The 19,733-nt window shown below is 45.9% G+C and overlaps 1 protein-coding gene across 1 annotated transcript; it reads left to right on the plus strand.

The window, feature by feature from the left end:
- Positions 1–622: 622 nt before the first annotated feature.
- Snrpe (small nuclear ribonucleoprotein polypeptide E) lies at positions 623–7,222 on the plus strand. The gene is made up of 5 exons (XM_028876589.2): positions 623–757; positions 1,190–1,216; positions 2,231–2,293; positions 4,138–4,216; positions 7,003–7,222. Exons 1-5 carry the CDS (start codon positions 704–706, stop codon positions 7,056–7,058), a joined length of 279 nt encoding a protein of 92 aa, XP_028732422.1. The 5' UTR covers positions 623–703; the 3' UTR covers positions 7,059–7,222.
- Positions 7,223–19,733: the final 12,511 nt, after the last annotated feature.

The following is a 19,733-nucleotide window of genomic DNA, read 5'->3' on the forward strand; positions in this document are numbered from 1 at the left end:
GATGATGGCGCGCGCCTGTAGAGGCAAGCGGAACCCTTATGAGTTGGAGCCTCATCTACAGAGGTCCAGGACGCCAAGGCTATACACAGAGAAACCCTGTCTCGAAATAATTAGTTTTCATTTCATGGAAATTAGGGCCTAATGACTTGTCATTGGTCGCACAACTCTGGGAGGGATTTGAGTCCAGCCAGCCGATCTCAGCACTTGCAAGCTAGATAGATGGCCATCTTCAGTTACCACCTCAACAGTAACTCTCTATAAAGGTGATGAGAGTTGACTCTGTTATGGGTGCACACCACAGCGACCCCACTGCTTCGGGCATGACAATCCAGAGCGAATAAGGGATGTGTGCAGATGGTTTTGGACAAGATACTGCTCGCAGGCCTGAATTCCAGAACAGCTCTCAGAATAGCCCCGAGGCAGAGGCAAGCCGACTGTTGCGCAGGCGCCTGACCGACGCCCGGTGCGCCTCCAGCCTACCACCAGGGGGCGCTGTAGGACCGACCTCGACTTCAAAGAGCGGAGGACTCGGAGGCCGCGGAGGTTAGAAGCATAGAGGAAAAGCGCCTCCGCGGCTAGAGAGGCATTTCCCAGGACCGCCCGGGTCGCCTACGCCCCTGTGCACTTCCGTTTCCAGGTCTTGCTTCCGGAAGTCGCTTCCCGAGGCGGTCTCTCTCGCTGTGTGGTCTTTGTGACTTCCACCATGGCGTACCGCGGCCAGGGCCAGAAGGTGCAGAAGGTGATGGTGCAGCCCATCGTATCCTACGCTGCGTGTGAACTCTGGGCTTGGGGGGTCCGTGGACGCTGTGAGCGCGGCCGGGGAGCCGGGGAGCCTGGGGCGGGCCGCTTCCCGTGAGGCCCCGGGGCGGCCGAGGTGGCCGGAAAGCGCGCGGAGTTGGAAGGCGGCGGGCTGCGGGGCTCGGGCGGGCCGTGCCGGGCGCGTGCTACCGAGTGGGAGCGGGGCCGGCGGCATGGGCGAGGAGGATGCGGGCCCCCAGGAAGTGTGGAGAGACGAGGGCGGTGAGGAAGGCCGTGCCCCCCGAGTTTCCAGGCACCCCGGGTGCGTGATCCAGGTGCTGCGCACCGGGGCTTGCCTGTGTAGCCAGCGCCTGGCCGCAGGGCGCCGGGCAGTCAGGTGAGGGCCGGGAGCAGAAGCTCTGCTTTTTTTCCTTGATCCGCGGTGGTGCAGAACCTCATCTTCAGATACTTGCAAAATGTACGTAAGTTTCTTGTTACCTTTTCCTTACGACTGCTGAATGAGAGTCACGCTTGTTGGCCGTTTGTACCGACTTCTCTGATCCTGTGCTTCAGGATGAGAGGGAGGACCACAGTTGAGAATAAAGTTACGGGAAAAGCGCTAATTAACAAAGTGATGTACGTCTGTGCCTGGCTCAAGCATGCACACGATCACCGTTACTCTGAAAGAACAAAATCACGAATTTCACAGGCTATGTCGGTAAACCTAACAATGCCATTTGGATATTGTTTTTCCCTTAGCTGGACTTAAAATGGAGAAAAGAAACCAAAAAGAAGGAAACGTTAGATACAGAGAAGTTAAGTGGCAAATGCTCTTCTTTGGAGAGATTTTATTTTTTTTGGTTTTTCGAGACAGGGTTTCTCTGTGTACTTTTGATGCCTGTCCTGGATCAGTCTCTGTAGACCAGGCTGGCCTCGAACTCACAGAGATTCGCCTGGCTCTGTCTCCTGAGTGCTGGGATTAAAGGCGTGAATCATCGCCACCCGGCAACCTTTGGAGAGATTTTAACACTGTTCATTTTAGAATGTTACAATACAAATGAAAAATAGTTTCAACCTTTTGTAATTTTCAGTTGCCAGAATTGAGGTTACATGTGTGACAAGGAAAATTGAGAAGGGAGGGGGAGGTGATTACTCTATTTTGGATCTGGATTTTGTTAAGAAGGGCTTGGGCATAGAAACGTGTTTTGTGCCATGCTGTGAGCAATTTTAACTGTAAATGTATTCATGCTGGAACAGTAATTAAGTCTTGAGAGTGTAGGAAAATTAGTTTGAACAGCCCTGTCTGAGCATTTATTAAATAAAAGTGTTTCTCAGCAAGTTAACCAAAGTTGCTAGTTCTTAGATGTAGACTAATTAGTTCTATTTTTTGGCTTATATTCATTGGAACTTTTTTGTAAGTCGTTTATTGTGGAACCAAAGTAATGGTGTGGGTCTGTTTATATTTCTAAAAACATTTTAATTTTTATTTCAGAGGTCTCGGATTCAGGTCTGGCTGTATGAGCAAGTGAATATGCGGATAGAGGGTTGTATTATTGTGAGTACCCAGGCTACTTTTCTCAGTTTATTAGAAAAAGATATCTCAAAAGATGCCAGCTAGAGCGATATACAAGAAGTCAAGGACCCAACCCAAGGAAAGCTCTTTGGGGCCCACGTTATTTAGCCCCTTCTCCTTCCTTGCTCTTGTTGATAGGTTTAGATAGTTCTGTTCTTTTCTTTCCTTCTTCTTCTTTTTTTTTTTTTTTAAAGATTTTATTTCTTTGTTTTGTATGCATTGGTGGTTTGCCTGCATGTGTGTCTGTGTGAGGGGGGTGGATCCCCTGGAAGTGGAGTTACAGACAGTTGTGAGCTGCCATGTGGGTGCTGGGAATTGAACCCAGGTCTTCTGGAAGAGCAGCCAGTGGCTCTCATCCACTGAGCCATCTCTCCAGACCTGAGAGTTCTTTTCTTAAAGGGGAGGGAGAACTAAACTTTTAAGAAGAACTTAGTTTGTGAGGAGAGGGAACAACAGCAACAACAAATCAAAATCAGAGGAGGTGGGTACACTGCAGGGTGTTCATTCTGGACGAGGTCATTCCTGAGTGGACCGGTAGGCTCAAGGGAGACTTAGACGAGAGCAGGCTGCCATAAGCAGTGTTCGTTGTTTGGTTGGTTTAGGATTTTATTGTTGTTTTGGTGGTGCCAGGGATCAAACCCAGGGTTTCTTGAATACTAAGTGCTTGCTCTACCCTGAGCAATTTTATGTTGTTTTAGATTTATTTTTATGAATGGTATGTGTGTGTGTCTGTGTCTGTCTGTTGGAATGGGTTCCAGGCCCTCTCAGGGCATTCCTGTATTTTCTATATTTATCTCCCCCCTCTAAATCCTTCTATCTAATATTGCCTACTGCTCCTACTCAAGAGCACTCTGGAGAAATGTGGGGGTGGTACCCCCCCAAAGCTACCCACTGCTTAGAAGAAAAATGAAATGTTTCTGGAAGTGTTAGCATATTTAGTGATTTTATATAGATAGTGTCCATCAGTAATGCCTTGCCAGTTGGCAAACGAGCTTAGTAGTTGGTGGAAGTAGTGCTTGTGAGGACCAGAAAAGAGCAGAGTGCACATACTGGATTGGACAGGCTACAGAAAGAGAGAGTGTCTGGCTGGCATATCTAGGGAATGTGTAAGTCCAAAAGATTGAAGAAGTGCTTAGGGTCCCATTCCAGAAAGAGCAGGCTAGAGATGCACCTCAGTGGGAACCTGCTTCCCTACCATGTGTGGGTGTCCCTGAGTTAATCCTCAGCACCACCACCCCCTTCCCCCAAATTTATTTTTGAAAATGCCCCAAGAATTGTGCATGTCACATTTGACCAGGCATGGTGGCACACACCTGTAATCCCAGCTCTTGGAGTAGAGAGAGAAGAGGATTGGGAGTTTGGAGGCTATCTTGGCTACATTGAAAGTTTGAGGCAAACATAGGCCACGTGAGATGCCGTCTCAAAAATAAGGGACTATTTGATGGCTTAGCAGATAGAAGCATTTACTCTTCTTCCAGAGGACCCAGTTCAGTTCCCAGTACACACATTTGATGGCTCTTGACTGCCTGAACTTCCGGTGAATGGATCCAATGCCTCTGCCCTCCTTGGGCACCTGCACTTTTGTGCATACATCCACCCAAAAATGAATACATACACAGAATAAAAAATAAAGGTAAACCCTTTAAAAGAATAAAAATAAGTTAGTAAGTAAGTAGGTCCTTTGGTGTTTGAGCTGAAAGGTCAGTGTGTGTGTGTGTGTGGGGGGGGTAAACTTCTAAAATTAGTTGGTACTTCTGGATCTGGTTATTCTTTTAGAATGGTTGTATGTGGTTTACATGAAAATGACTTGTCAATTGACTTTCCAGGGCTTTGATGAGTACATGAACCTCGTATTAGATGATGCAGAAGAAATTCACTCTAAAACAAAGTCACGGAAACAACTGGGTAAGAATACAGTTGGCTTTACAGATTTCTGTTTACTTAGCTAGCAGACTCGAGTGGCCTGAAGCGGAATTTGTGTTTAAATTTGCAAAGTTGCCCTTTTTTTTTTTTTTTTTTTTAAGATTTATTTATTCATGTATACAAGTGCTCTGTCTTGATGCACACCAGAAGAAGGAATCTGACCCTACTACATATGGTTGTAAGCTACCATGTGGTTGATGGGAATTGAACTTAGGGCCTCTGGAAGAGCTGACAAGTGCTCTTAACCACTGAGCCATCTCTCTAGCCCTGTTTTTTTGTTTTTTGTTTTTGTTTTTCGAGACAGGGTTTCTCTGTGTAGCCCTGGCTGTCCTGGATCTCGCTCTGTAGACCAGGCTGTCCTTGAACTCACAGAGATCCACCTGGCTCTGTCTCCTAAGTGGGATTAAAGGTGTGTGCCACTGCTGTCCAGCTACAAGATTGCTTTTTTTTTTGTTTTGTTTTGTTTTTCGAGACAGGGTTTCTCTGTGTAGCTTTGCGCCTTTCCTGGAACTCGCTGGCCTCGAACTCACAGAGATCCACCTGCCTCTGCCTCACGAGTGCTGGGATTAAAGGCATGCGCCACCACCGCCCGGCACAAGGTTGCTTTTGAAGTCATCTTCTGCCACTTAATTCCTTAACCCACTCCTTTGTTTTGCTTATTGATAGGATCTCATGTGACCCAGGCTGGTCTTCTGCCTCCACCTCCCAAGTGCCATGCCCAGCTAATGGTGTTAAAGCTTATGTCATTACTGGTGTTCCCTTATGTTTAGCATTAAACAGATTTGACACAATTGATTCCTCCCTTAAAACACTTGGGTCCCTTGGTTCTGTGACCTAGTACATGAGTATTTCTTATTCGTCTCTGGTTATTTCTTTTTAGACTTCTGTATATTCATCTTTTTCCATTCAGCCATTAAATATTTAAGGCTGGGTTCCAGCTCTCTTTTGACAGTTTTTCCCCTAAGTACTTAATAACATTAAGGCTTTAGTTACTGATCTGTACATTGACTAACAAATTCATGTGTCTAGTCCAAACTTCTTCTCTGAATCTATTCAGCGCTTCCATATGAATGTTTCCAAGCCAAATTCATTTCCTGCATTCTGTTTAGCATGGGGTTGGTGTTCGCCACCTGACTGAGTAGCAGTTTCCATTAAGCTTACAATTTCTTTGAAACTCCTTCATCCCCTTTAGGTTGCTCCCCAGAGTTCAGTCATCTTTTTGAAACACTGTGTCTGACTTTATTAACTTTCACTTAAAATTCACTTGAAATTCTTCTTTGCCAGCTGGGTGGTGGCAGCAGCGCACACCTTTAATCCCAGCTTAGGAGGCAGGGGCAGGCGGATCTCTGTGAGTTAGAGGCCAGTCTGGGCTACAGAGCTGGTTCTAGGGTAGCCAAGGCTACACAGAGAAACCCTATGTTGAGAAACCAAAAGAGAAAAAGAGAAATTCTTGATTGTCTGTTTTCCCGAGGAAAGGACAAAATGTTTGGTGTTTTTGCAAGAACCTTCTGACCTGACTTTGTCTTCCACCTTGTGTCACACTGTCCCATTTTCTCAGTGTCACCTTGCTTGTCTCCTCTCAGTTCTAAACCTGCACATTTGCCCCACTTTCTGTTTGAGGTGGATCTCCTGTTTATTCCAGGCTGGCCTTAGCTCAGATCCCCTTGCTTCATTTCCCTTAGTGATTGTGTTACTGGGCTACATGTTTTCACACCTGACTCCAAGTGCATTTACATATATCGTTCCCTGTGTCTTCAGAACTCAGATCAAATAGAGCTTTCTCTAAGAAACCCAAAATTTAGCCAGCCATTGGTAGCATACATTTTTTTTTTGGTAGCATACACCTTTAATCTCAGCACTCAGGAGGCAGAGGCAGGCAGATCTCTGTGAGTTGGAGGCCAGCCTGGTCTACATAGTGAATTCCAGGACAGCCAGGACTGTTTCACATAGAAACCCTGTCTGGAAAAACAAACCAGAACAAAACCCCAAATTTATTTTGGTTTTCCTTGAATTGGAAAAGAAGGGGTGTGGTATGTTGAGTTTGTAAGGAAACATTTATTACTTTATCACTGCTTCTCTGTTTGACTATGTGCTCCATAAGTGCATGAGTCATGTCCTCTCTTTTTGCAATAAGGTCCATAGCTAACTCTGTTCCACACATAAGGGAAATTCAAAAAAGCCAGGAAACAAGAAAGTTCTCAATCAAGAGATATTTTATTGAGGTATTTTGTCTTTTGTTAGAAGTAGTCAGTGCTCACTGATTCATTCATCAGTGATGGAGCTCAGATATCCCTTTCCCAAATAGAGTTTTGTTTGCTTTGGAGGTGCTCTCACTCTAGCCCAGGCTGCCGGTATCCTACAGTCCTGCTTGATCCTCAGTGCTGGGATCGCAGGTGTGAGTTATCTCACCCAGCAAGGTGGACCTCTTAATTTACTAACAGTTTTGAAGATGGGATTGAAATACACTGCATTTCCCAAATCTGACAGACCTCATTTAAAAACTCTTGAGCTTGTACCGGGAGGTGCTGCATCAAGACTTTTCAGTTGACTCAGGCTGTAAGGACTAGGTTTCATTAAAACTGTGGCTTTAATTCTGTTCTTACTGAAAAGGTGTGTGCGCCAGTAGACCTGGTAGAGAACCTTTCAAAGTATGGACATTTGAAAATTTTCACGTGCTTTTTTATAAGTGAACTCTCACAGTACTGTTGAAGGAAATTCTGAGGGTAACGGTGACTGTGTCTGATTATTAACAACTTTCGTTGTTGCAGGTCGGATCATGCTGAAAGGAGACAATATTACTCTGCTCCAGAGTGTTTCCAACTAGAAACTGGCAAGCACTCGAGGAGAAGTTGAAGAGTTGAAGAGGACATGTAGTGTTTTTAAAGGTGTCGCTGCTGGGAGCACAGTCCGAGATTTATTCATGTTGTTTTAGTGGCCCTTATGTTGTTATCAGGTGACAATAAATGCTGTGAGGTTGTTTTTATTACAGCTTTGTTTGATTCCTGTGGCAAAAACCTTTGACATAGTGGTTCTTCTAGCTGTTGGTATTTTAAGGTTTCTGAAAGGTTTCTTTTTTTTCTTTTTTTTTTTTTTTTTTTTTTTTTTTTGGTTTTTTGAGACAGGTTTTCTCTGTGTAGTTTTGGTACCTGTCCTGGATCTCAATCTGTAGACCAGGCTGGCCTGGAACTCACAGAGATCCGCCTACCTCTGCCTCCCAAGTGCTGAGATTAAAGGCGTGCGCCACCACTGCTTGGAGGATCTGTACATTTTTGAGGCAAAGAGTGAGAATTCTGCCTGCACAGGTAAGCTGCTAGTGCTGAGTGAAAGGCTTAGGGTGAGAGATAAACAGGCTTTTCCCTAGGGGTGAACTCACGGTTCTGCTGGCCTGCGGCTGCAGTGTGGGTTGCCGGGAAGTGCTTGTTTGTGTGCAGGAGGCCCTGGTCTGATCCCAGCTTTCCAAAAACCACGACCCACTTGCTCGGTGCTGTAGCACTAGCATTTCTAAGTGCAAGAGGTTGAGAACATGTTCATAGCTCTGTTTGCTGAGCACTTAGTGAGACACTGAAGTCTGAGAATTTGATGGCCCGTGCCATTCTCCTAGCAGGAGAATGATGAGGCAGGAGGATCTGAAGGTCAAGTTTGCAAAACAAGACTGTTTAACAAGAGCAGACTGAGGAATGTTTGAATATAGGCGGAGAATAAGATACGGCTAAAGTACATTTAAAATAAACTAAAAATTGGTAAGAAACTTTTTGAGATTGGTAGTTTAGGAAAAAACCCACAGACACCTGGTAAATTGTTAGATAATGTAATACATAGGGAAGAAACCTACCTGTTCTTATCTTTAAAGATCAATCTTATCTTTAAAGATCCTTCCCAAGTGATAAAGCTAGTTTGGTCTGGGCACATATCTCAGTGGGTAAGCATTAGCGTGAGGACTGGAGTCAGGACCCCAGAAAAAATTAAAGCTGGCTGCCTGTGGTGGGTGGCCTGCCTATAGTATCAGTGCTTAGGAGGTGGAAGTGGAACCTGGGAGCAGCATCTGCAAGGCTGTGTGTTCAATGAGAACTACTTCCCCAAAAAGTGTAAGGTTGGGGCCTGATTGAGGAAGACAGCCATTGCAGTCTGGGGGCACACATACAAACACATGCCAAATAACCTATTTTTGCGCCCCCCCCCTCCCCAGGTTGGTTCTTTTCTTTTTTCACATTGTTTAATTTGATGAGGATGTATTTGCTCATGCTACCACTCAAATGTTGAGGTCAGGACAATTATTGAGAGGCAATTCTCCATGTGGGATCGGGGATTGAAGACTGGTAATCTGACTTAATTTGGTTTGCGTGAGTGCAGGTACCAGTGCCGTAGCCATGTGTGTAGATGAGAGGACAACTTGGATGAATAGATTCTCTCGTTAGCCATGGGACTTGGATGTCCAGCTTGGGTTGTGAGGCTTGCTCACACCCTTTGCCCAGCAAGCCGTCTTGTTGACCTCCCTCTTTTTCCTTGTGTGCATGCATCATGTGTATGTCTCTGAGACTGTGCTGCTGCCATGGAACCAGAAGAGGGCATCAGATCCCTTGGAGCTGGAGTTGCCAGCCTTTGTGAGCTCCCTGTGTGGGTGGTTGGATCCCCTGTGATCCTTGCATCCTCAGGATTGAGCAGTAGCCTGTGCTCCTAGCCATTGAGCTATTTCCCCACCCACCCACTGGCTCTTTTTCTCTTTAGGTAATCCAGGCCGACCCCAAATTCGTGATCTTCCTGCTTCAGTTGACAAGTACTGGGGCTATAGCCGGGCACCAACGTGACTGACTGGCTCCAAGTTTGTTTTGTTTGGAACAGGGTCATATAGTTCAGTCTGGCCTCAAACTCAGTATGTAGAGGAGTGCACATTGAATCCTGCCTACACCTCCCAAGTGCTGGGATTGCCAGCCTGCACTTAGCATACCTGGTTGTGGAGCTGGGGATTGAACCCTGGTCCCTCTGTGTGTTAGGCCAGCACTCTACCAACTGAACTACATGCCCAGGTCTTTGGAGGGGGAGGGTAGCATCAAGACAGTTTCTCTGTGTAGCCCTGGCTGTCCTGGGACTCTCTCTGTAGACTATGTTAGCATTTAGACCTGCCCCTTGGGGACCTGGCCAACATCCAGGCAATACCTTGACCTGCTCAGGGTCCTGACAACATGAGCTCTTTGCTACATAGTCTCTCTGCGCATGTGCTACATCCTCATAAAAGGGCTAGAGCTCTAGCCACCTTCTCCATTCCCACAAGGTAATGTCCGCATCTCCTTTCTGCCCTCTTTCCTGTCTCTTTTTCTCTCCTCTTCTCCTCTTCCTCAGCTCCCTTCTTTCCCTTCCCCCCAATAAAACTCTCCATTAGAGTGCTGTCTGCATGGGTGGGTCAAATCCACAGACCCTGCCTCTGTCTTCTGAGTGCTGGCATTGAAGGCATGCACCACCACCTCCTGGCTAAAGAAATAACAGTCAATAATTGTAGTTTGGGGATGGAACCTAGGGCCTCATGCATGGTAGGCAAGTACTCTGCCACTGAGCCAAATCCCCAGCCCATGTACCTGGGTCTTTCTGTAAACGAATAATCTTCCTAAGTAGGATTTCTTTTTTCTTTTTTAGTTAGCATTCAAACTGATGCATTTCATTGTAGCATTTTCATCCATCCGTCATATTGTTCTGGTCAGTCCTCTCTCTGTCAGCTACCCCTGTCTGCCTGGTTCCCTTCCTTCCCCACATCGTCAGCCTCCCTTCAGGTTTCCTCCTTCCTACTTGTCTTTTTGAGTCTCCTTATTTCACTTAAAATAACAATTTCCCATTTTATCCGTTTACTTGCAAATGTCATGATTTTACTTTTACAGATGAATAAAATTTGACATATATCCCATGCTCCCAGTCCATTCATGTTAAGGGACATTAAGCTAGCTTGTGAAAAGTGCAACAATACTCGTGGAAGTGCAAATATCTCTGGTATTTTGAGTCAGTGCTTTGGGAATGTACGCCCGACATACATGCACGTATGACCCGTATGACGTTTTTGTCTAGTGTTTAGAGAAGCATCCGTCCTGAGGTCAGTAGTGGCTGTACAAGTTCATAGCCTATACAGCCAGCGGTATAAAAGCAGGCTTCTCTTTCCAACACCCTCACCTTCACGTGTATGACATGGCACACATGCACATGTACCCCAAGACCTTAATGTAAGACCTGAAATCCTCAAACTGCTTGAGGAAAATATAAAAACTTCAAGATAGAAGCTTTCTGAAAAGAATTAATCCCAAGAACTGGCAAATGGGCAATAGTCTACATAATGGGGGGGGGTTGCTACCATTGTATTTCTTGTGCATTGGTGTTTGGCCTGCATGTGTGTCTGTGAGGACGTCAGGTCCCCTGGAACTGGAGTTACAGACAGTTGTGAGCTGCCACGTGGATGCTGGGGTGAACCCAGGTCCTCTGGAACAGTGATCTTAACTGCTCAGCCATTTCTCCAGCTGTTAGTAATTTTTTTCCTTGATAGCTGTTTTGAGTGGGGTGAGATGGAATCTCGTGTGGATTATATGATGTGTGTGAGAGTATTGGTGCATGCATGCCCTGTACCTGCGGAAGTTGTAGGGCAACCTCTCGTTGGTCCTGTTTTGAGATCGGGTCTTCTGTTGTCCACACTACCTGACAAACTAGCTGGCCCATGAGCTTTAGGGAGTCCCTTGTCTCCATGTTCAGTCTCGAGCACTGAGATTACAAACTGCTTCCGTGGTGTTAGTCAGTCTCAGGATCAGACTCAGGCTCACATGCTTGTGTGGCAAGCTTCTTGCCCCCAGCCGGCTTCCTAGCTCCTCAAATCACTCCGTTTGCATTTCTGGTGGCTAAGCATGCTCACTTCCGCAAGAACTATTTTGAGAACTGTGCAGTTCACTTACCCATTTTTTTTTTAAAAGTTCTTCATATATTCTATACATCCTTGTGTGACTCATCACTTTGGCAAAGATTTTTTCCCCCATCATATAGATTATCACCTGTTTTCCAGCTCTTGGGACTCACGTCCTGTACCATGGAATCTTTCTCAGAAAGCTTCGATCTTGAAATTTTTATATTTTCCTCTAGCAATTTGAGGATTTCAGGTCCTCTTACGTTAAGGTCTTGGTGTACATGTGTGTGTATACCATGTCATACATGTGGAAGGCAAAGGACAACTTTGTGGGAATCTTCTCCTCCCATAATATGGATCCCAAGTATCCAACTCAGGTCATCAGAGTTAGGAGCAAGCGTCTTTACCCACTGAGCTGGAAGCAGCTGGTCACATTGTGTCGGCAGTCAGGAAAAAGAAAGTGATGGATGCTAGTGCTCAGCTGATTTCCAGGACCCTAGCCCAGGGAATGGGGCCACCTTAGGGAGAGCCTTCTACCTCAGTTAACCCAGTGAAGATAACCCCTCACAGGCGTGTCCAGTACTGACCTAAAGTGTGTCATAGACCTACTGGAGGCTTGTTTCTATGTTGATTCCAAATTCCATTAGGTTGACAGCGTTAGCCATCACATCCTCCACCCTGACATTCTTCTGTTCTTCTGTATCAGCAATTGTTCCAATTTTTCCACTGTTTTTCCACACCAATGGGCGTCATTCCATGGGCCTATGCACACCCTTTCTATTCCCTTCCCTTAATAAACACTTCTTTTTTTAAAGATTTATTTATTATGTATACAGTATTCTGCCTGCATGTGTCCCTGCAGGCCAGAAGAGGGCACCAGATCTCATTACAGATGGCTGTGAGCCACCATGTGGTTGCTGGGAATTGAACTCAGGACCTTTGGAAGGGCAGTCGGTGCTCTTAACCACTGAGCCATCTCTCCAGCTCCCCTTAATAAACCCTTTTAGTGGGTTTTGTTGTGCCTCGTGGCTTCTCTCACACAGTAAACAGTGCCAGTTAGTAAATAACCTTGCCCATCAACAGATGACTGGAACATACATAAAATGGAATACTGTTCAGCTCTAAAAAATGTCACAAAATGTATTCAGTAGACCTAGAATATATAAGGTCACACAACCTCAGGAAAAAACATGGTCTCCCTTATATGTGCCTATAATATATACATGTATGTCTGTATACAAATGTGCACGTGGCTACAGTAACGTGTAAAAGGAGAACAAGAACTGATAATTGGTGAGGGGACATACAGATAATAGTTTAGTCTGAACTGCTGTGGGTTTGGGGGATTTTGGGTGTGGTGGTCAAATTCATAAAAGTAACTGAGAGTGGAAGTATAGAATTGAGCGTGAAACTCCGGGGCTTCAGAACAGCTGTTGTAGCTGTCTAGAGAAGTTCACTGAGATGAGTAGCCTGGGTCTGGCTAAGCCTGTTGTGTGGTTTTGTTTGGGAATGTCTTCAGTTCCATTGCAGATCTTAAGAGGACTACTTTCGAAGGCTCAGCCCTCAGTACCACTCAGTGGGAAGAAAACGCTTGTGTAACTACAGCAGCATCAAATCATACAAGATCTAAAATACAATCAGATCAGTTAAGCTCCTTATTACATCACCAGGGACCATAAAACAAAATGGTAAAATGACTGCGGGACGGTCTATGAAGTTCAGAACTGTTGAAGAAAGTGTGGAGATGGGGAATGAATGAAATGAAGGAAGTGTGGAGATGGGGAATGAATGAAATGAAGGAAGTGTGGAGATGGGGAAGAATGAAATGAAGGAAGTGGGCAGGGAAGGGAATGAATGAAATAAAGGAAGCAGGCAGGGGAATGAATGAAATGAAAAGCAGGCAGGAAAGGGAATGAATGAAATGAAGGAAGCAGGCAGGGAAGGGAATGAATGAACTAAGGGAAGAAGGCAGGGAAGGGAATGAATGAACTAAGGGAAGCAGGCAGGGAAAGGAATGAACGAAATGAAACAAGGAAGGGAATGAATGAACTAAGGGAAGCAGGCAGGGGAATGAATGAAATGAAGCAGGCAGGGAAGGGATGAATTGAAGCAGAGTGAGTAAATGCTCTGAAATGCAGTGAAGGAAGTGTTGGGGAGGGAAAAGAGCAAGAGATGAGAATAAGAAAAGCATTAGGGGGCTGGAGAGATGGCTCAGAGGTTAAGAGCACTGACTGCTCTTCCAGAGGTCCTGAGTTCAATTCCCAGCAACCACATGGTGGCTCACAACCATCTGTGATGAGATCTGGAGCCCTCTTCTGGCCTGCAGGGATACATTCAGGCAGAATACTGTAAACATAATAAATAAATATCTAAAAAAAAGAAAAGAAAAGCATTAGGTTTCCCAATGGAAAAGCTGGGCAAAATTCAGATCAGTCTGAGAAAAGGAATAATAAAATGAAAACTTTCCCGGGTTTCAGCACCAAAGAAAAGAAAAACTTGCATTTTTTTTTTGTTTTGTTTTTAAATAAGATAGTCAAAATGTAGCCGAGCAAGGGAAGGGAACTAAGAAAAAAGTACTTCCAATAAGAAAACATACAAGCAAAATTAGACAAAAACCCAAAGAACAACAACAACAAAAATGTAAAGCAATAAAGTAAAAAATGTTGAAAGTAATAAAAGGGACTGGGGAGATGTCAGCAGGAGAGGGTGCTCACCGCCAACCCTCACGCCCTGAGTTCAATCCCTTGGAAGAAGGGAACCGACTCCGGTAAGTTGTCTTCTGCCTCACAGATGCTATGGTGCATGCCACAAATGTACTGAAATGCACTGAAAGCTGGGCACAAGGGTGAGAAGTACTCCTGTTCTTTGACCTGCAGGGGACAGGCTTGGCCTCGGCGGTCTCAGATCAGGACAAGATGGTGCCTGGCTGTTGCCTTTAGTCCATAGCTGCTCATATGCCAGAGAAATTAGGCTGGTCTACCACGTTCTGCAACTTGTTTGTGCTCTGGGTGCTGTGGGCTTGTCCTGCAGCGAGGACGGCACATCTCTCCTCATCTCTCCTCGCTCATGCGATAGCAGCTACTTCCCCTCCCCAGTCAGAGAGCCGTGCAGCATAACCTGTTGGCCTTTCCCACCCCAGCAGACATGTTTTTGTCCTTGTTTGTTTTGCCGTTCCGTGGATGGAGTGTTGTGTGTGGGTATGCTCATTCCATCAGAGGACAACTTGTCGGGAGTTGGTTCTTTCCGTCCACGGTGTGGGCAGGTATGCGGGAAATACCTCTGAGCCATCCCCTGGTTTGGCTTGGGCATTGCTCCTCTTTCTGTCTGCACTGTACACAACTATTCTTTCACTTCCGTCGTGGACTCCAAAGCTCTCCCCCTCTGTCTTTAGAACACGGTCTAGTTTTCCTTATTCTGATCCTCCTCTCACAAGCTCACACAGGCAGCTTCTAGCCCTCACGCTTGGAAGTTTTCCGGGTGGCGGAACCGTGGTAGCCGCAGGTTTTCTAGGCAGTTGAGCAAACACACTGAAAGCAATAGGTGAGCAAGCGGGGATTCTTCATACAGACTTCAGGTTGGTTCCTCTTGTGTGGCCCAGGAGGCTTTAGCCCCAGTCCTCCTGCCTCGGCCTCCTAAGAGCTGGGATTATGACATGTACCGCCTCACTCAGCCAAGCAAGTTTAGTATTACGTTCTAAGTGGGTCCTGCGGGATGAGCATGGCCTGTCCTGTGTTTGTTTCTGTTCTGTGGCGCGGGGGGATCAAAGCATGCTACCACTGAGCTGCACTCCCAACCCAGCCCCAGAGCCCATTTCAAATCCTGCTAAAGGTGGTATTAAAGGTGGGCAAAAGTCAACCAGAAAGTTCAGTTCCTGGGCTGGCAAGATGGCTCAGTGGGTAAAGGCATCCACTGCCGCCGCCGCCACCACCGCCAAGCCTGCCACTTGGTGGAGAGGAAGAGTGTCCTGGCCAGCTGTCCTCTGACCTCTGCGTGTGTGTCCAGCTTCTGCTCCCGCAAGCATGCACAGTGCACACTAAGTAAATACATGATAATGTAGTTTTTTACAGTCCCAGTGCTGTGGAGACGGAGACTTCACTAAACTGTGCCGTGGAAGTCAGCCCCCGGGAGCCGCTTTTCAGCTCCACTGCTCCTTTCCAAGTGTGTGCCCTCCTGGTAATACTTTCAGTAGCGGACTGCGTTAGCACTGTGAACATGCTAGAGTTTGAAATTCCTTCAGCCGGCTCTAGTCAAGGAAATGCTGGGCAGCAGAGGGAGTTGTAGCTGGGGACTGCCGATAACAGACGAGCTCTTTGAGAGCAGGGCTCACGCCCTCCCTGCCGTTTTCTTGGCACCAGAATAGCTGGGAAGAGGATAAAAGCTGCAGCAGCATAATCCCTAAGAAAACCTGCTGGCTGCCTGTTCCATTTCGCTGTGTGGCCTTTCTGACCTGGTTGCCTTGTGTAAGCAAAGCTGTGCCTGCTGTGGCTTATTCTGAATGGATCAAGACGTGGAAGGTTCTATTTTTGACAGAGCAAACGATGATCTAGTGAGGAATAGGTGCTCTTACAATTGAGCTCTGTATTTAGAAATCCTTGCCTGCTCCCCGCCCGGGGGAGCCTGTGGTGTTTGCCTTTTAACTCGGACTTTTCCGCAGTCTGTAGCTCCTTTCTTCTAGCTGGAATCTGTGTTGCGGAGGGCGTTGCTCCAGCTTCATTAAGGTTACTGAACTACTGGGGAGCAGCTCATGTTGGCAGCCCTTGGTATGTGAGCAATTATTTCTCTGGAAGGGCTGTTTGTCGGAGAGGGTCTTGCTAGCCACCCACTAACTCTTGTAACATTCTTGAAGAGGGGGATGGGAGGAGCTGGAGAGTCGGGTCTGAAAGAAAATGAGGTATGAGCCTAATATCCTAGCAATCGCAGGTCGGGGGAAGGAAAAGTGAAAATCTTAAGACTACGTGTTTGTGGGTACCAGCTCTTGTCCTAGCTCGCTTGTCAGAAGTTTCAGGGTTAGGGGAAAGGATTGGTCTTGTTTGGCCTGGGGTATTACGGGCCAAGATGGGCAAGTCTAACAGCTTCTCTGGTGACCGGGTGGCGTAGAGGCATTTCCTAACTGATGTCCCCGGACATGATAAACACACCTACTCATGTGTGTCCTTCTGAAGAAATACTTGGGAATACTTTTCCTAAAACAGCAGGAGAACTTATGTCTATTTGTACTTAGAATTTAATTTTAACTGAAACACTTGACTCTAAGTTGATCTCTGAGTTCGAGGCCAGCCTGATGTCTCCATAGCAAGTGAAGGGCACACAGTGAGACCCTGTCTTGAAAAGAAGAAAATGGGCTGCCATCCTCTTGCAGGGCCCTTGTTTGGATCTGGTGTCGTTGATACTAGTCTTGTCAAGAGAGGGCTGCACTTTGATTAGATTTTTTTTTTTTTTTTTTTTTTTTTTTGGTTTTTCGAGACAGGGTTTCTCTGTGCAGTTTGCGCCTTTCCTGGAACTCACTTGGTAGACCAGGCTGGCCTCGAACTCACAAGAGATCCGCCTGCCTCTGCCTCCTGAGTGCTGGGACTAAAGGCGTGCGCCACCACCACCCGGCTAGGTTTTTTTTTAAGAGTGAGAAGAATTGTCTTGGTCACTTCAGCAGTGAAGCCATTAAGTCTTGAACTTTTCTTGGTAGGAGTGTGTGTGTGTGTGTGTGTGACTGACTATAGACTCAATTCATTACCCTATACATGCTCAGCAAGCACTCTGCTGCACTGCACTGTATTCCAGACCTATAAAGGACTATTACTGATTCAGTTTCCTTATTGATTATTGGTCTGTTTCAATTTTCCCTCTTCTTCTCCCTCTCCCCCCTGCTGACACCTCTGCTACTGAACTACAGCCTCAGTTCGGAGTTTTCTATTTCTTCCCGAGTCAGTCTTGGTAGGAGTGTATGCATTTCTTACAGGTCATCTAACTTGTTGGTGACAGGATATCTGTACGTGGCACACGCTGGCCCCAAACTCATGGTCATCCCACTTCAGTGTCAAGAATGTGTCATCGTGTTCAGCTTTCAAAAAACACCTCCTGAATCCAGAAGATAGTGCAGTGGGTAAAGGTGCTTACCACACAAGCCTGGAGACCTGAGTTCAAGTCCCAGAGCCCATGTAAAGTGAAAGAGAGAGCAGGCTTAATGAAGATGTCCTCTGACCTCCACAAGTGTGCCATGGCCATCCATGTCTGTTGGTACACTTGCACACTTACACACACAAACACACACACACACACAGCAACTCGTGATTTCACTTATATTTTTCTAATTTCTATCTGTCTTAGTTCTTTTTTCTAGTTCCTTGAGGAGTGATGTTTCTTTCTTTTTTTTTTTTCTTTTTTGAGACAGGTTTTTCTCTGTGTAGTTTTGGTGCCTGTCCTGGATCTCGCTCTGTAGACAAGGCTGGCTTCGAACTCACAAAGATCCACCTGGCTCTGCCTCCCAAGTGCTGAGATTAAAGGCGTGCGCCACCACTGCCTGGCTGGAGCGATGTTTGCTTTAGTTGACATCTGTTTAAGGTGCTGGCATGTATAAGAACTGCTTTTTCTGTAGCTCATAAATTTTTCTGTGTTATGTTTCTGTTTTAGTTTGTCATGTTATTTGTGTGTGTGTGTGTGTGTGTGTGTGTGTGTGTGTGTGTGTGTACATGCCCATGTGCATAAAGGCCAAAGGAGGATGTCCAGTGTCCTGCTTTATCCCTTTGAGACCGGGTGGTAGGCAGGATGGCTCAGCAGGTTGAACACAAACCTGACAACCTGTGAAGGCGGCATGTGGTGATGTCCGTACCTCAGCATTCCTAGGACAAGATGGGAGATGGGAACAGGAGAATCCTCTGGAAGCTCGACGACCACAGCGGCAACCAAGAGAGACGCTGCCTCAAGCACGTTGGAAGAGAAGGACCAAGATCTGAAGATGCCCTCTGACCTCCACATGCACACCGTGGTCTGTGCACACCCTCACACACGAACACACGACCAAAATAAAAATTCATAAAATAAACCTTACGGCTGTCACTTTTGTCTGGTTATTTTTTAGACACTTGGCTTCTCCCTTCCTTTATGGTTTGATGGTTTTCTGTATGGATGAACTTAAAATCCTTCCTGGCTTTTCTCACCAACCTCCCCTACCCTTCCCACACATACTGGAGATTGAGCCCAGAATTTTGTCATGGTAAGCGAGTGCTCTGCCACCCAGCAGAAACCACAATCCTCCTTTCTATTTTTGTTTTGAAGTTCTAAAGATCTTTGCTTTGTAATTACTGAGTATAAATCTTATAACTCCCTATTTCAGTCTCAAAACAATTTATCTTTGCTTACAACTCTATACTTTCACATACCATTTTAGCATATGCTAATTGTACAAAATAATAGGTTTCATTATGACATTTCCCTTTTACAAAATTGTTATTGGGGCTGGAGAGATGGCTCAGCAATTAAGAGCACTGGCTATATATTCCTCCAGAGAATCCAGGTTCAATTCCTAGCACCCACATGCTGGCTCACAACCATCTGTAACTCCAGTTCCAGTGCATCTGATGTCTTCTTTTGGCCTATATAAGCACCCGGCATGCACATGTTGCACATACATACGTACATGCAAGCAATACACCATACACATAAAGATAAACTTTTAAAATTTGGTGTTTTTTTTTTTTGAGACAGGGTTTCTCTGTGTAACAGCTCAGAGTGTCCTGGGACTCACTCTGTAGACCAGGCTGGCCTGGAACTCATAGAGATCCACCTGCCTCTGTCTCCCAAGTGCTCAGAATAAAGGTGTGTACTGCCACTGTCCAGCTAAAAATTTTTTTAAAGTGTGTGTGTGTGTGTGTGTGTGTGTGTGTGTGTGTGTGTGTGTACATGAACATGCCATAGTGGGTCTGTGGAGTTCAGAGAACAACTTTTAGGAATTCATTTTCTTCTTCCACTATGGGTTCCAGAGATGAAACTCAGTTGTCAGGTTTGCTGAACAAGGGGTTTTACCCACTGAGCCAACCATCATGATATTTTCACACATGTATGTAATGTACTTTGAGTACATTCATTCCCATTACCCTCTTTTATTCTTTCACACACTCTTACTCTTGACTTCTTTTTCCCTAATCATCCCCTGTGGTGGTTTGAATCAAAATGGCCACCATAGGCCCATAGGGAGTGTAACTATTAGGAGGTGTGGCTTTGTTGGAGGAAGTGTCTCACAAGGGGGTGGGATTTGAGGTTTCAGAAGCTCAAGCCTGGCTAGTGGCTCACTGTCACTTCCTGCTGCCTGTAGATCCAGATGTAGAACTCTCAGCTACCTTTCCAGCACCACGTCTGCCTGCATGCTGCCATGCTTCCTGCCATGATGACAATGGACTAAACCTCAGGACTGTAAGACAGCCCAATGAAATGTTTTCCTTTATAAGAGTTGCTGTGGTCACAGTATCTTTTCACAGCAATAAAACTCTAAGACATTCCCTTTTCCTCCCTTTCAATTTTATTGATTTATTTAGAGACAGTGTCTCTATGTAGCACAGGCTGGCCTCAAACTCAAGATTTTCCTACCTCAGTCTTCTGTATACTAGCATACAAGTATGTGTCACCATGCCTGATCCTTTG

The sequence above is a fragment of the Peromyscus leucopus genome, chromosome 15, assembly GCF_004664715.2.
Source record: "Peromyscus leucopus breed LL Stock chromosome 15, UCI_PerLeu_2.1, whole genome shotgun sequence".
NCBI classification, from domain to species: domain Eukaryota; kingdom Metazoa; phylum Chordata; class Mammalia; order Rodentia; family Cricetidae; genus Peromyscus; species Peromyscus leucopus.